General features: G+C 44.7%; 1 protein-coding gene across 2 annotated transcripts in view; it reads right to left on the reverse strand.

The window, feature by feature from the left end:
• Positions 1 to 13,057, reverse strand: part of TBC1D22B (TBC1 domain family member 22B) — a 75,486-nt gene that overhangs the window by 15,457 nt on the left and 46,972 nt on the right. For both annotated transcript variants that reach the window (XM_045390792.2, XM_074038179.1), the window contains exons 9-12: positions 5,044 to 5,150; positions 4,193 to 4,268; positions 1,207 to 1,334; positions 831 to 926 (exon numbers count right to left, since the gene is read on the reverse strand). In XM_045390792.2, the coding sequence (XP_045246727.1) occupies positions 831 to 926; positions 1,207 to 1,334; positions 4,193 to 4,268; positions 5,044 to 5,150 (407 nt within the window). The remainder of the gene's footprint in view (positions 1 to 830; positions 927 to 1,206; positions 1,335 to 4,192; positions 4,269 to 5,043; positions 5,151 to 13,057) is intronic.

Below are 13,057 nucleotides of genomic sequence, written 5' to 3' on the forward strand. Positions count from 1 at the left end.
AGAGCTCCTCTTCCACTCAGAGTAAAAGTCAAAGTTCTTACAGTGGCTACAAAGTCCTCTGTGATCTGGGTCCCTGTGACTCTTCTGACCTCACCTCTTCCTACTCTTCGCTTGGATCACTCTGCTCCAGGCCACACCAGTGACCGCCATGATTCCTTCCATGGCTCAGGCATGCTGCTGCCTGAGGCCCTTGCACTGGCTGTTTCCTCTGCCTAGACACTCTTCCTGCAGATGTCCAGGTGGCTTGCTCCTTCACCTTCCCCAGGTCTTTCCTCAGACGTCACCTTCTCAGTGAACCTATCGAGACTTTATTCGAAATTGCAACCTATCTCTTCTCTATCACCTAATAAAACCTTTACCCTGCTCTACTTTTTAAAAAAATATTATTTCTTAGCACCTTTACATTCTTTTTAATTTACCATTTACTATGATGTTTACTGTATGTCTCCCCACCACTATCAGAATATGTAAGCTTTATGAGAACAGAGACCTCTCTCTGTTTTACTTCCTAATATAGCCTTTGTCTTTGACAGTGCTGGCATGTGGCAAGCATTCAATAAATGCTTGTCAATGAATGATTGAAAGATCTCTCAGGCCTGCCCAGTCACTCTGCAGCCATTCTGGCACAAAGACCCTTCTCACACTGAAGAACCCTGGGCTCCAGTGACTTCCTGCCAACTAAGAGGGATGACCCCTTCAGAGCACCCCTTCTCCCTTCCTACTCCCAGCCAGGTACCTGCTGTGGCACCTTCTGTCTGCGCCGCCCACTGAGGGGCTAACTCCCATTCTAATGTTCACTCCCTGCCCACGCTAAGCTCTTGGCCACTCACCTGAAAGTCCTCCTCATCCAAGATCTCTTTCCTCCACTTGATCAAGAAGGCTGCACACACATAGAGATGAAAGTGGGAGAACCCTTCTGGTTCAGACTGGGAAGCAAAAAAATAGAGTTAGGTCTCCCAGCCCTGACAAGGATTCAGCTCTGGTCCTTTCAGTTCCATTCCTACTGGGAGGAGGGAAACTCTTTCACGGTTGGGGAGATGGAGTTGTGAAGAGACTAAGCAAAGGCCCTGCCCTGAGGCTAAAGCAGACATGGAAGTAGAAACGGGGAGGAGGGGAAACTTCTAAGCAGCTACACTCCACAACTTGGCAGGGAGCTGGACACCTCAGGGACAGCCTGGCACAGAGAGGCCAGGGAATCCCTCCTACCTGATATGTGTCCCACAGGCGGATGGTGCAGCGAAGAGGAAGCTCCCGCATAAGCAGGTTGTTCATCCAGCGGAAGGCAAACTGCAGGTATTCTACCTCGTACCTCCTGAAGTGATTATGTACCTGCTCTGAAACACGAAGCATCATTGGGGATCATCATCCTAGGGGACTGGACCCTGAAAGGGCCACAGGAGCCAAAACAGCGGCCCCCACTTCTTACTGCCCCTCCCATGGGTAAGCAGACACAGAGGGGCAAACAGGCGTCTGACTGTCCTTTATGTTTGATTCCATCATCTCACGGCAACACTGCATGGTTAACTCAGGCCAGCAGACACAACTATTTTAACATCCCACAGCGATGTTCTAGGAGCCCCACTTCCTTCGCGGGGCCGCTCTGGCCACAAAGCAGAGGATGTGAAGTTCACTTGGCTGCTCCACCTTAGTACTCATCAGAGAAGGAGCCAGAATGGAAAAGAACCATGGAGGTCACCTTGGCCACCCTCCTACTGGCAAGGAACTCCTCTTCAGCATCCCCGCCAGATGGCTAGCCAGCAGGAATGTGAACACTGCCAGCGAAAGGGGCTCACAAACTCCACTCAAGGGCAGCCTCTTCCACTGACATATGAAGTGATTCACCAGAAAGCGCTTCGCCATATTCAACAAAACCAGCTGCCTCCTGACTCCCAGCCCTTGTTGTTCGTGTGGTGTTCTCAGGTAAGCCCAAATAAACCTGACTGCTGTTCTACATGACAGCTCTCCAAATAATGCTTAGTGGGATTGTTTTCTAAATTACTGTCCTCAGTCTCCTAACCTATAAAATGGGAATAATCACTCACACCTCAGAGGGTTTCAGGGAAGATAAACGAGAAAACACAAGTAAAGTGCTTACAGTGGCACCTGGCACATGGTAAATATTTCAAACAATTCTTGAAAGAAGAACTATTAACAATGGCCAGGTGCCATGGCTCACGCCTGTAATCCCAGCACTTTGGGAGGCCGAGGTGGGCGGATTGCTGAGCCCAGGAGCTCAAGACCAGGTTGGGCAACGTGGCAAAAGCCTGTCTCTAGTAAAAATACAAAAATTAGCCAGGCATCATGGTGCACACCTATAGTTCCAGCAACTCAGGAGGCTGAGGTGGGAAGATCCTTTGAGCCAGGAGGTCCAGGCTGTAACGAGCCAAGATTGCACCGCTGCACTCCAGCCTGGGCGACAGAGCAAGACTCCATCTCAAAAAACAACAGTTATTTCTGGGGAGAAGAATTTAAGGAGAGGAAGGATTCCTACCTTATCACCCTGGCTGGAGTACAGTGGTGCGACCTTGGCTCACTGTAGCCTCGACCTCCTGGGCTTGAGAGATCCTTCCATCTCAGCCTCCTGAGTAGCTGGGACTATAGTCGTGTGCCACCATGCCTAGCTACTTTTTAAATTTTTTGTAGAGATGTGGTCTCACCATGTTGCCCAGGCTGGTCTTGAACTCCTGGGCTCAAGTGATCCTCCTGCCTCGGCCTCCCAAAGTGCTGGGATTACAGGTGTGAGTCACTGTCCCCAGCCTGTTTAAATTTTTTTAAATGAGGAAGTATTACTTCTACAATGCAAAGAAACATCCAAGATATATATACACTTAAAAATCCACTATTCCAAAGTACTATGCCTTTATGTATCATGTATTTGTAAGGGCGGAAAAAATAAGGATAGGGCAGACAGTGGCAGAAACCACAGCATCTGCTTGTTGGAACCTGATTGATGACCAGCCTCTGGCAGCCAGCTTATCCCCCAGAAGAGGGCAGCATACACCCTGTGCTAGGATAGGCTCCGGTTGAGGGATGTCAGAGACCTGCCCGCGGGGCCCCACCGTGAGGGCTAACAGCTGGGCCAGAGTGATAAGACACAGCGGAAAAAAACATTCCACATGCGGCATATGGGAAGTAACTGTGAATAAACAAATGGGTTCAGAAGACTGAAATGCTGAGTCATAAAACAGAGTGAGTGGAACAACTCAAGGAAGGTTTTCATGAAAAGAGAACCTGGGAAAGAAGACAGAAATATATACAATGCTGGGGGTGGGGGTGGGCAGCAGGTTAGGGAAGAAAGGCTTTGCTTGGGTGAAGCAGAAAATCCAATGAGTAGGAAAGCCTGGGAATAACATTTGTTATTTATAAATGTTATAAACAAATAACATTTGTGTCAGTCAGGACAGGCAGAGTCCTGCGGGAGCTACTACAACTTAACTAGTGTTAGAGATCCCACCGACTTCTCTCCCGGGGCCTCAGTTTCTTCATCAGTCAACAGCAGAGCTTCCTGAGTTGTCCTTTCATTCTAACATTCTACAACTCTAGGCTAAAGCTGAGGAATTCCTGTAAGGCTGTTCCTCAAAGACATGTGCCTTAGGAAGAGCCACATCTCAATTTCCCCACTCCACACAAGTCCTGGGAAGCTGTGTAAAGTCCTGCTCGGGTATCAGCCAGGCCCGAAGACTCCATGTCAAGCCCAGGAGTTCTGAGTTACATCACAACATGAAGGACAAGGCCGGACGACAGGCTGGATGCTGAAGGCAATGGAGAGTCATGGGAGGCTTCAGAGCAGAAGAGGGATGTGGCCAGAACGGAGCTGCAGAAAGATGCAGTTGTGTGACAGATAGTTTGGAAGAGAAGAGTATGGAGGAGGCAAGTCCTCTGAGAAGGAAGCTGGACCAGAGCTGTGGCTGGGGAAATGGGGAAGGGGTGTACTGAGGAGAGCTGCTGAAGGAGAACCGATAGAGACTGGTGATAGGAAACCAAGGGGAAAGAAGAACTTGAGATAACAGCACAGTTCTCACTTTGCCTTCCTGCTGAGATATGGAAGGATACTGGTGCTGCCAGCAGCACTGAGTGCACTGGAAAGGGTCATGGCTAGGAAGACAGCTGAGGAGAGGACCCACAAGTACAACCGGCTCATATCAGAATCAACTGTGCTACTGCTAGAGAACTCTTCTCCCTCTGAACCTACCATCAATCCGGCTGACAAGCTCTTCCAGTGCCTTCACCTTCTTCTGGATCCCTGGTTGTGCAAAGGTGTAGTTATCCTGCAAATGACATAGAGCCCAGGATGAACATGGACTCTAACTTGTGCTATCACCTGACATTCACTGAAACACGTTTAAAAGTTCAGGCTGTTTTCCAAAGCTAGTACCAATGGCCAGTGACAGTGTTCTGGGAAACAAAGAAATCTACAGAACAACAGTGTAGGGGGAAAGCCCAATGGAGCCCTGCAGTGTGGAAGAAACCAACATGCTTGGGGTGCAGGGCAGAAAGGAGCAGTCTACTTCAATGACAAAGCCAAGGCAACATGGAGATTTCTGCAGACTCCAAGGGACATGACACCATCACTGTTTTGTTTTTGTTTTTGTTTTGAGATAGGGTCTCACTCTATCGCCCAGGCTGGAGTGCAGTGGTGTGATCATGGCTTACTACAGCTTTGACCTCCTAGGCTCAAGCGATCCTCCCACCTTAGCCCACTGAGGACCTGGTACTACAGGCACATGCCACCACGCCTGGCTAATTTTAAAATTTTTTGTAGAGATGGGGTCTATGTTGCTAGGCTGGTCTTGAACTCCTGAGCTCAAGCGATCCTCCAGTCTTGGCCTCCCAAAGTGGTGGGATTATAGGCGTGAGCCACCGTGCCCAACCCACCATTGCTGTTTGAAAGCTGTAAAGCTAATGAAGAAGGACAGAGAGAGACCAAAAGGAGGAGGAGCCATAGTGGGTGGTCCTGCCTGATACAGAAGAGCAAGAATGAAACCAAAGGCCTGCTGGGAGCCCCTGGACCTAGATGCTCCCACAAGGGCAGAAGCAGCTCACCTGGATTCCATCCAACAGCTTGCTCATGCACCAAAAGCTGTCAGCCTCAATGCTTCGCAGCATGTCTTGGGACAAGTTGGTCACATCAAAGTTCTCCACATCCTCTTCTGTAAAACAAAAGGTGAAGAAAGTCCAGAGGTCTTATCTAAAAATAGAGAGAGAAAGATAGATTCGAGTGTCTTCAACGGGGTCTTTAGCACCAAGTGAGGACCAGGCTAACCTGATGTTAAGAAACGAGGGCCTGCCCCTTGACTCTCTGTGTCAGGTGGACAAAAGTGTCCCAGGGAAGTTCTTGAAGATCTCATTACAACACTGGACAGGCCATTTCTCACACTAGTCCCATCAGGTTCAACATATCTTTCTCTTCCTTGGTATTTGTTCACTCACTTTTCGAAAATGATACTTCAGGTCTCATGTTCAATGAATTATACTCAGCTCCCTGAAGATGGCCTGGAAAATGTCTTTGATTTCAGCTCAGTGAGCTGTCTAGCACACTCACACTCATATGTAGGGAGAACAGCTAGGATCAGAAAGCCCCCACAGTTTAAAGATGGAATTCCCAAGTTCTGGCAAGGCAGACCCACAGTCTTGCCACTCAGAGGAGAAGGTATGCATGTGAAGGAAGATGAGTCAAGCCTGTGAGTGCTTCTAGGACTTAATTCCAACAAGACGGTATTTCTCAAGATGGGTTCTGCAAAACATCAATCCTACAGGACACTCAAAAAAAGGGTGGGGGGTTGGGTTCCACAGACAAATATGGTTGGGAAATGATGCATTAGATATCCCCATCTTGGAGATTAGCGAAGATCACAGAACACAAAAGGGTTTGAGAAGTTAACAGAAATTCTGCATTAAGTAAATCTGCTTAACTTTGTTTATCCAGCATTTCCCAAGTTTATCTAGCCACAAGACCTCTTTGGAGAGGACTATCTGTTAGCTTCTCATGGAAACCTCCCACTGAGTAACAGGAATGAGAATCTGTCTCGTCTGAGATGCAAGTGAGGAAAACATAAGCAGCCTTCCAGAAACCCGAAGAAGGAAAAGGCTATGTGATGTGTCCTTCCTAGCCAGTGTTTAACTCCCCCTTCCTGTCACAGAGAGGTGAAGTAGTAAGAAGTGCTGTGTTTGCCCAACAAGAAAGGCCCCTGTGTATGTCTGCCAGAGGCCGCACACAGAAACAGTCAAGCCCTTGAGTTCTCCACCAGACAGCTTTTCTCCTCAGACCTACAACCCCTTTTCTGGAAACAGATGTTCACTGCAATCCCTTGCGCTACAGAGACGTAGGCATCAGACAAAATGTATTCAGAATCTAGCTTTTTTTTTTCTTTCTTTTTTTTTGAGACAGGATCTCACTCTGATGCCCAGGCTGGAGTGCAGTGGCATGATCTCGGCTCACTGCAGCCTTGACTTCCCAGGCTCAGATGATCCTCCCACTTCAGCCTCCCAAGTAGCTGGGACTACAGGTGCACACAACCACGCCCAGCTAATTTTTTGTATTTTTTGTAGAGATGAGTTTTTGCCATGTTTCCCAGGCTGGTCTCAAACTCCTGGACTCAAGTGATCCTCACACCTGAGCCTCACACAGTGCTAGGATTACAGGAGTGAGCCACTGTGCCTGACCCCAGCCTTTTCATTTCTAAGAATTGTTACTAAGACCTATAACTGAACCTCCTCAAGATAACATGTAACAACTCTTGGATTCTCATCCTGTTTGAAGAGCCATTTTTAACATGAACATCTGAACATCGAGGCTGGGGAAAAAAAAAAAAAAACCCCTCTTGAGAAGGGTGGGGTGCTTTATCAGAAAAGCCATGACTCTACGAATGATCTGAAAAAAAAAAAAAAAAAAAAAAAAATCCAACTTGAAGGCCAGCTGCAGTTAATATACATAAAGTGCTAAATACAGTGCCTGGCACACAGTAGGCACAATATAGCTATCTTAAATGAAATTTATTAGGAACTTGTAATGACATAAAAAAGCATGTCACAGTATTAAGGAGGAAAGAGGGGAAAAAGTATTTATGGCATACTTTCGTACTGTGCATACAATATTTATGTGTTTATATAAGCACAGAGGAAAGACAAAACATCGCAAGGTTTACAGTATTTATTCCCCAGGTGGTACGAATGAAGGATTTTATTTCCTTAAAGCTTTATTGGACTTTTCAAAATTTCTATAATAAGCATAATTTTTATAGTCATTTTACATGCACAGTATGTTAGAAAAAAAAAGAGCCACAATTGACTACATCTGCCGTTTATCACCAAAAAAGAATAAAGAAGATTTTGTAAAACAACACTAAACTTGCAGAAACTAAAAATCTAGATAGCATATAAAGATCAATTTGAGAAATCACATTTTATTTTTATTTTTGAGACAGAGTTTTGCTCTTGTCACCCAGGCTGGAGTGCAATGGCACGATCTCAGCTCACTGCAGCCTCTACCTTCCAGGTTCAAGCAATTCTCCTGCCTCAGTCTCCCAAGTAGCTGGGATCACAGGCATGAGCCACTACGCCTGGCTAATTTTGTATTTTCAGTAGAGATGGGGTTTCACCATGTTGGCCAGGCTGGTCTCAAACTCCTGACCTCAGGTGATCTGCCTGCCTCTGCCTCCCAAAGTGGTAGGATTACAGGTGTGAGCCACCATGCCCAACTGAGAAATCATATTAAAAAAAACTCTTCCAGGAAATATCATTTTTCTTTTATTCCTATTATTCCTTTTATTATTTTTCTTGCATTCCTATTATTCCTTTTATTCTTTTATTGTATCCTAACTTAAACATTTACTATGTAGTGGTTTTTTTTTTAATGTATGTAAGTATATATACATATTTGTTTTCTTATATATGGAAGTATATATACACATTTGAAAATATATGTAAGTAAATTTTATATATAGATCTATGGATCTAGATATCTATATACAGATATAGATTATATATCTATAGCAATCTATAGATCTCTGTAGATATCTATAGAGATATACTTCTATCTATATAGACAAAGCTATATTAAAATATAATTATATTTTATATTTATATATTATATATTTTATATTTATATAATATATTATACATTATATAATAATAATATAAATATATAATATATTTCTATTTCATATATATGAAATATAATTAAAAATTATATTAAAATAATTATATATTTTATATATTTTATAATATATATTTACATATTACATTTAAGTTGTTTTATCTAATATTTTACATTATGTTTTATATTATATTTTAATATTATATAATTAATTAATTTGGTTAAATTATATTGGGCTGTAAAACCCAGCTCAGGATCTTCCTTTGACTTTCTGCTTCATGTTACATTTCTAAGGTCTGTGTTCCTGTACATGCCTCTAGTTCATTGCTGCATAGTGTGCTTCCATCACACTTTATCCATTCCCTCAGGGATGGATATACCCAGGTTGCCTCCAACTCTTATGACCATAAACAATGCTCCAAGGAACTGTCTCCTTTGAGAACTGCTCTGGGTCACAGGCTCAGGCAGACTCTTCTCCAGGACTAACCTCACAACAATGCACAAAGGAGGAGAGCCCTTTCCCTATTCATGAGCATGACTTCTAATCCATCCTAGGCAGCAGCTCCCTCTTTATGAGAATAGGGTTGTTGGAAAAAAGTGAAACCCACAAGGAAGGATCGAGACAAAAACCACCCCCACTCCTCATACACATTTCCCAAAGGAAGATCCAGAGCTCCATAAAAAATTGAAGGGTCTTTTCCAACTTGGGCATTTTAGGATTCCAGAACATTGCAATGTAAATACAAGCAGAATTGGAAACCGCACATAGCAGGGTAAAAAAAGAGCAAGAGCCCCAGTTCCTGGGGGCAACAGGATCATCACTGTCACATCAGCCCTAATGACCTGTGGCTTTTTTGTCAGACAGAATAGCAAGCACGTGGCTAAGAGAAGACTCTGGAGCCAGACTGCAGACCTCAAGTCCTGGCTCTGTCACTCAGTAGCTATGTGACTTTGCACAAATGACTTTACTTTCTGTGTCTCAATCCTCATGTGTTAAAGTGGTAATATCGGTACCAATGTCATAGGATATCTTATGGATTAAATAAGTTAGTTAACATATGAAAAGTGCTAACAACAGTGCCTGGCATAAAATAAGCATTACATAAATGTTAGCTGGCATAATTATTATTGTTACCAAAGGAACAAATACACTTCTATCTTAGTTAAGCCACTTTTTTTTTTTTTTGAGATGGAGTCTTGCACTGTCGCCCAGGCTATAGTGCAGTGGCGCGATCTCGACTCACTGGAAGCTCCGCCTCTCAGGTTCACGCCATTCTCCTGCCTCAGCCTCCTGAGTAACTGGGACTACAGGCGCCCGCCACCATGCCCGGCTAATTTTTTGTATTTTTAGTAGAGATGGGGTTTCACCATGTTAGCCGGGATGGTCTTGATCTCTGACCTCGTGATCTGCCTGCCTCGGCCTCCCAAGTGCTAGGATTACAGGCGTGAGCCACCGCGCCTGGCACTTTTTTTTTTTTTTTAATTAAGAGACAGGATCTTACATTATTGCCCAGGCTGGTCTTGAACTCTTGGGCTTAAGTGATCCTCCCACCTCAGCCTCCCAAAGTGCTGACATTACAGGTGTGAGCCATCATGCCCAGCCAGCACTGATATTCTGGATCTATATTATTCATAGCCAAACTTAATCCTGATATACCTGCCATCCCAAAACATACTTTAAAAATAAGTCAATTTTAAAAGTTCTCTACTTCTGCGTTTCATCTTAAGGAGGAAAACCTGACTAACAACATGAAGTCATAAGTTGGTAAGGTGCCATGCTCGGTAACTGTACCCACTCCAAACCTTTAGCCATCTAGGGAGCAAAGGGAATAACAGACAAGGCACTGAACCCTATTTTGGGGCCCTGAATTGGGGGCTGTTGTTTGCCCATTAGCCCTTTGTTTTCACAGCCAGTGAGATAGCTCCCTAGCACTTCAGAGAGTGGGAGGGAGGGTTTAGTTCTATTTTTCTGCCTGCTGGGAGGATAAAATTCAAACATTTAGTCAAAAACTGTGAGCTGAGTACACCAGCAAAAAGCAGCGGAGAAAGGGAGGAGCAAATGCTCTCTGAAGGGCTTCATTCAGCATAAACAATCTGTTCAGAAGGATCATTAAGCGTCCACTTGAGGAAATTCAACATATAATTGAAGCTGAAATGGGAAACCATGCCAGCAGTGTAGTCTCGAGTGAGGGCAGCGTCTTTGGTTGTCATGACAGAGCATACAGCAGCAGGACTCAGATGGGAGGAAACGAGATTTGAAGGGATATTTTACGGCTATTTTAAGAGGCAAGGCATCCAAAAGGAGGAAACCCAAAAGCTCTTCATAAAAATCAAATTGGCCACTCTGGGCCTGACAAAGAACATGCCCATTTATTAGCTGATGAAATATACTTGAGTGATGGCTCCAGTCAACTGTTTAGTTTTCTAAGAACTCTGAGCCCCAGTCCTAAAAAATCAGCTTAATATATGCCTGAAAAATTCCCTGACAGCTTTGGGAAGAACTGGTTTTGCCTATACTGACAAGAGTAACTTGTCTATTCACTGCTCTAGGCACTTCCCAGGAACCATCTGTGATCTCAGGGCAATTTTCTAGATGTGATCTGGTGGGCCAGCATGATTCAACCTGACCAGCCGGACCAAGACGCTCCAGTGTCTCAGCTGCAGATAGCCTTTCTATTTTCCAAAGCCTCTGGTTTACCTGATCCGGGTCCTTGTTGTTGTTGTTGTTGAACTGGACTCATAAGAATACCTTGTGTAACATTTTCTGATAATAGGCCGGGTGCTATGACTCACGCCTGTAATCCCAGCACTTTGGGAGGTCCAGGCGGGTGGATCACAAGATCAGGAGTTCGAGACTAGCCTGGCCAATATGGTGAAACCCCGTCTCTACCAAAAATATAAAAATTAGCTGGGCATGGTGGCAGGCACCTGTAGTCCCAGTTTCTCAGGAGGCTGAGGCAGGAGAATTGCTTGAACCCGGAAGGCAGAGGTTGCAGTGAGCCGAGACTGCGCCACTGCACTCCAGCCTGGGCGACAGAGAGAGAAGACTCCGTCTCAAAAAAAAAAAAAAAAGAAAAAAAAAATGTCTGATAACAAAAGTAAACTGAGAAAAATAGAAAATCCTTTTCAACCATACATCTAAAGAACCCCTTGAAACAGGAACAAATATTTCATCCAGAAAAAAATAGTTTTAAGAAAACCATCAAGAATTCATCTTATTCTATGTAATAATTTTAAACTGGTTCAAGTGCTATATATAAACATATTGTTGGGTGTTATGCATCTGGCATTTTCAGGCAAGTACCTCATGGGAGCAGCTGAGACAATAACAGCACTGCAAACCTGTAAGTGTAGAGAGGGTGGAGAGGCCCCTCACTAAACCTGGGAAAGCCAAACCACCTGACAAAGACAGGGGAAGCTGGTCTCTGAGAGAGATGGCCACTCCAATGAGATGGTTGGAGGAAAGACTTACTCCGAGATTCCCACGGAGAAGAGACCCACTGGGAGGTAGTTCTGTTTCGTGAGGCCCATGTTTCTGACTGTCAGAGGAGATGTGCTATTTTGAAGATGCTGCTTAGCTGACCATACAGCATTCTGACACTGTGCCTGTCAATCAGGGTGGTGACTATTAACTTGGAATAATACATGAACTCTGGCTGCTCAGTATGAGATAGCACAGGTATACATGTATCATGATGCTCTGGTTAAAATTAATTTTAAAAACCAACGTACCACCAAGTTTTCACTGTTTTCCTTAAGTTGCTGTATTACTTTTACTTTCATTTGCAAACATTAGTTGCTGCTGGTTAAGTCAGCCTCCTGACATTGGCTATAGGATCCCAGATTATATGAGCCCAAACTCTGAGTATTCGGGCTATGGGGTAAAGGAAGAGGAAGCAAAGGAAAGGCAAGGTCCAGCACATACTTAACCTTCCAGGACCTGCCCAAAGACCATTCCCAGAGATGGGCAGCCTGTTACTAAGACGCTGTGGATGTGAACAGGCTCTGGGAGGCTCAGGACCCCCAGTGCCAATGTCAGCTGTTCATACCTCAACTTCTCCTGTTACGATTTCTCACTTATCCCTGGGGTCAGATAAGGGACAGAGAGCAAATGCGTACCACACCCTGCTCAGCTCACTGCCAGGGTAGAGGACCAGGCTAAGTCTTATACTCTCAGAAATGACAAGCCACAACTTGCCCTTGGAGAGCTTACCTCCTGCAATGATAGGAAATCCAGCACTGGACACCCCACCAAACGCACACACCGTCCTCAAATGTCACTGAAAGCAGCTCAGCATCCTGGCTGGGCTATCTCCACACACTGCTGGGAAGACCCTCAATGTTTCTCAGCTGCCTATCACACAGGAGACTACTTCATCTATGAAGATGGGGCCAGGAGGCAGCTTGAGTCCCAAATAGGGTGGCTGCTAAAAATTCAGCATCAAGCCCACTCCCCACCAATTCCCTTCAAACCAACAACATTAAAGTGGAAAGTTCTTACTGTATGATTCAATTCAGATAAAGCTTAGAAATAGGCAAAACTAATCTAGGTGTTAGAAATCAGTAAAGTAGTTACCCTTGCAGGGGCAGGGGAGGAGAGGACAGGGTAGGGACTAGGAGGGAACACAAGGGGACTTCTGAAGTCCTAGAAACGTTCCATGTCTTGCTATGGGTGCTGGTTATTTTGGGGAAATTCATCGAACTGGGCATGTATGATAGATGCACTTTTCTAAATGTACAATTTAATATAAAGTTCACATTTTAAAAAGCAGAAAAGGAATATCCTCTTGAGACAATAATAAAGTTTGTCCAGTTTCATCTTTGGCCTAGCCAGACAGGGAAGAACAGACTGCATGAGCTGATGTCATGTGCAAAGAGTCAGATGTAAGATGGAGGATGCCGCCTCCCAGGACTACAGCAGTGCCCTGCACGTGTGGGTGCTCATCAAAGACTTGTTGACTA

This window comes from Macaca fascicularis, chromosome 4 (assembly GCF_037993035.2).
Source record: "Macaca fascicularis isolate 582-1 chromosome 4, T2T-MFA8v1.1".
In the NCBI taxonomy this organism is placed as follows: Eukaryota; Metazoa; Chordata; class Mammalia; order Primates; family Cercopithecidae; genus Macaca; species Macaca fascicularis.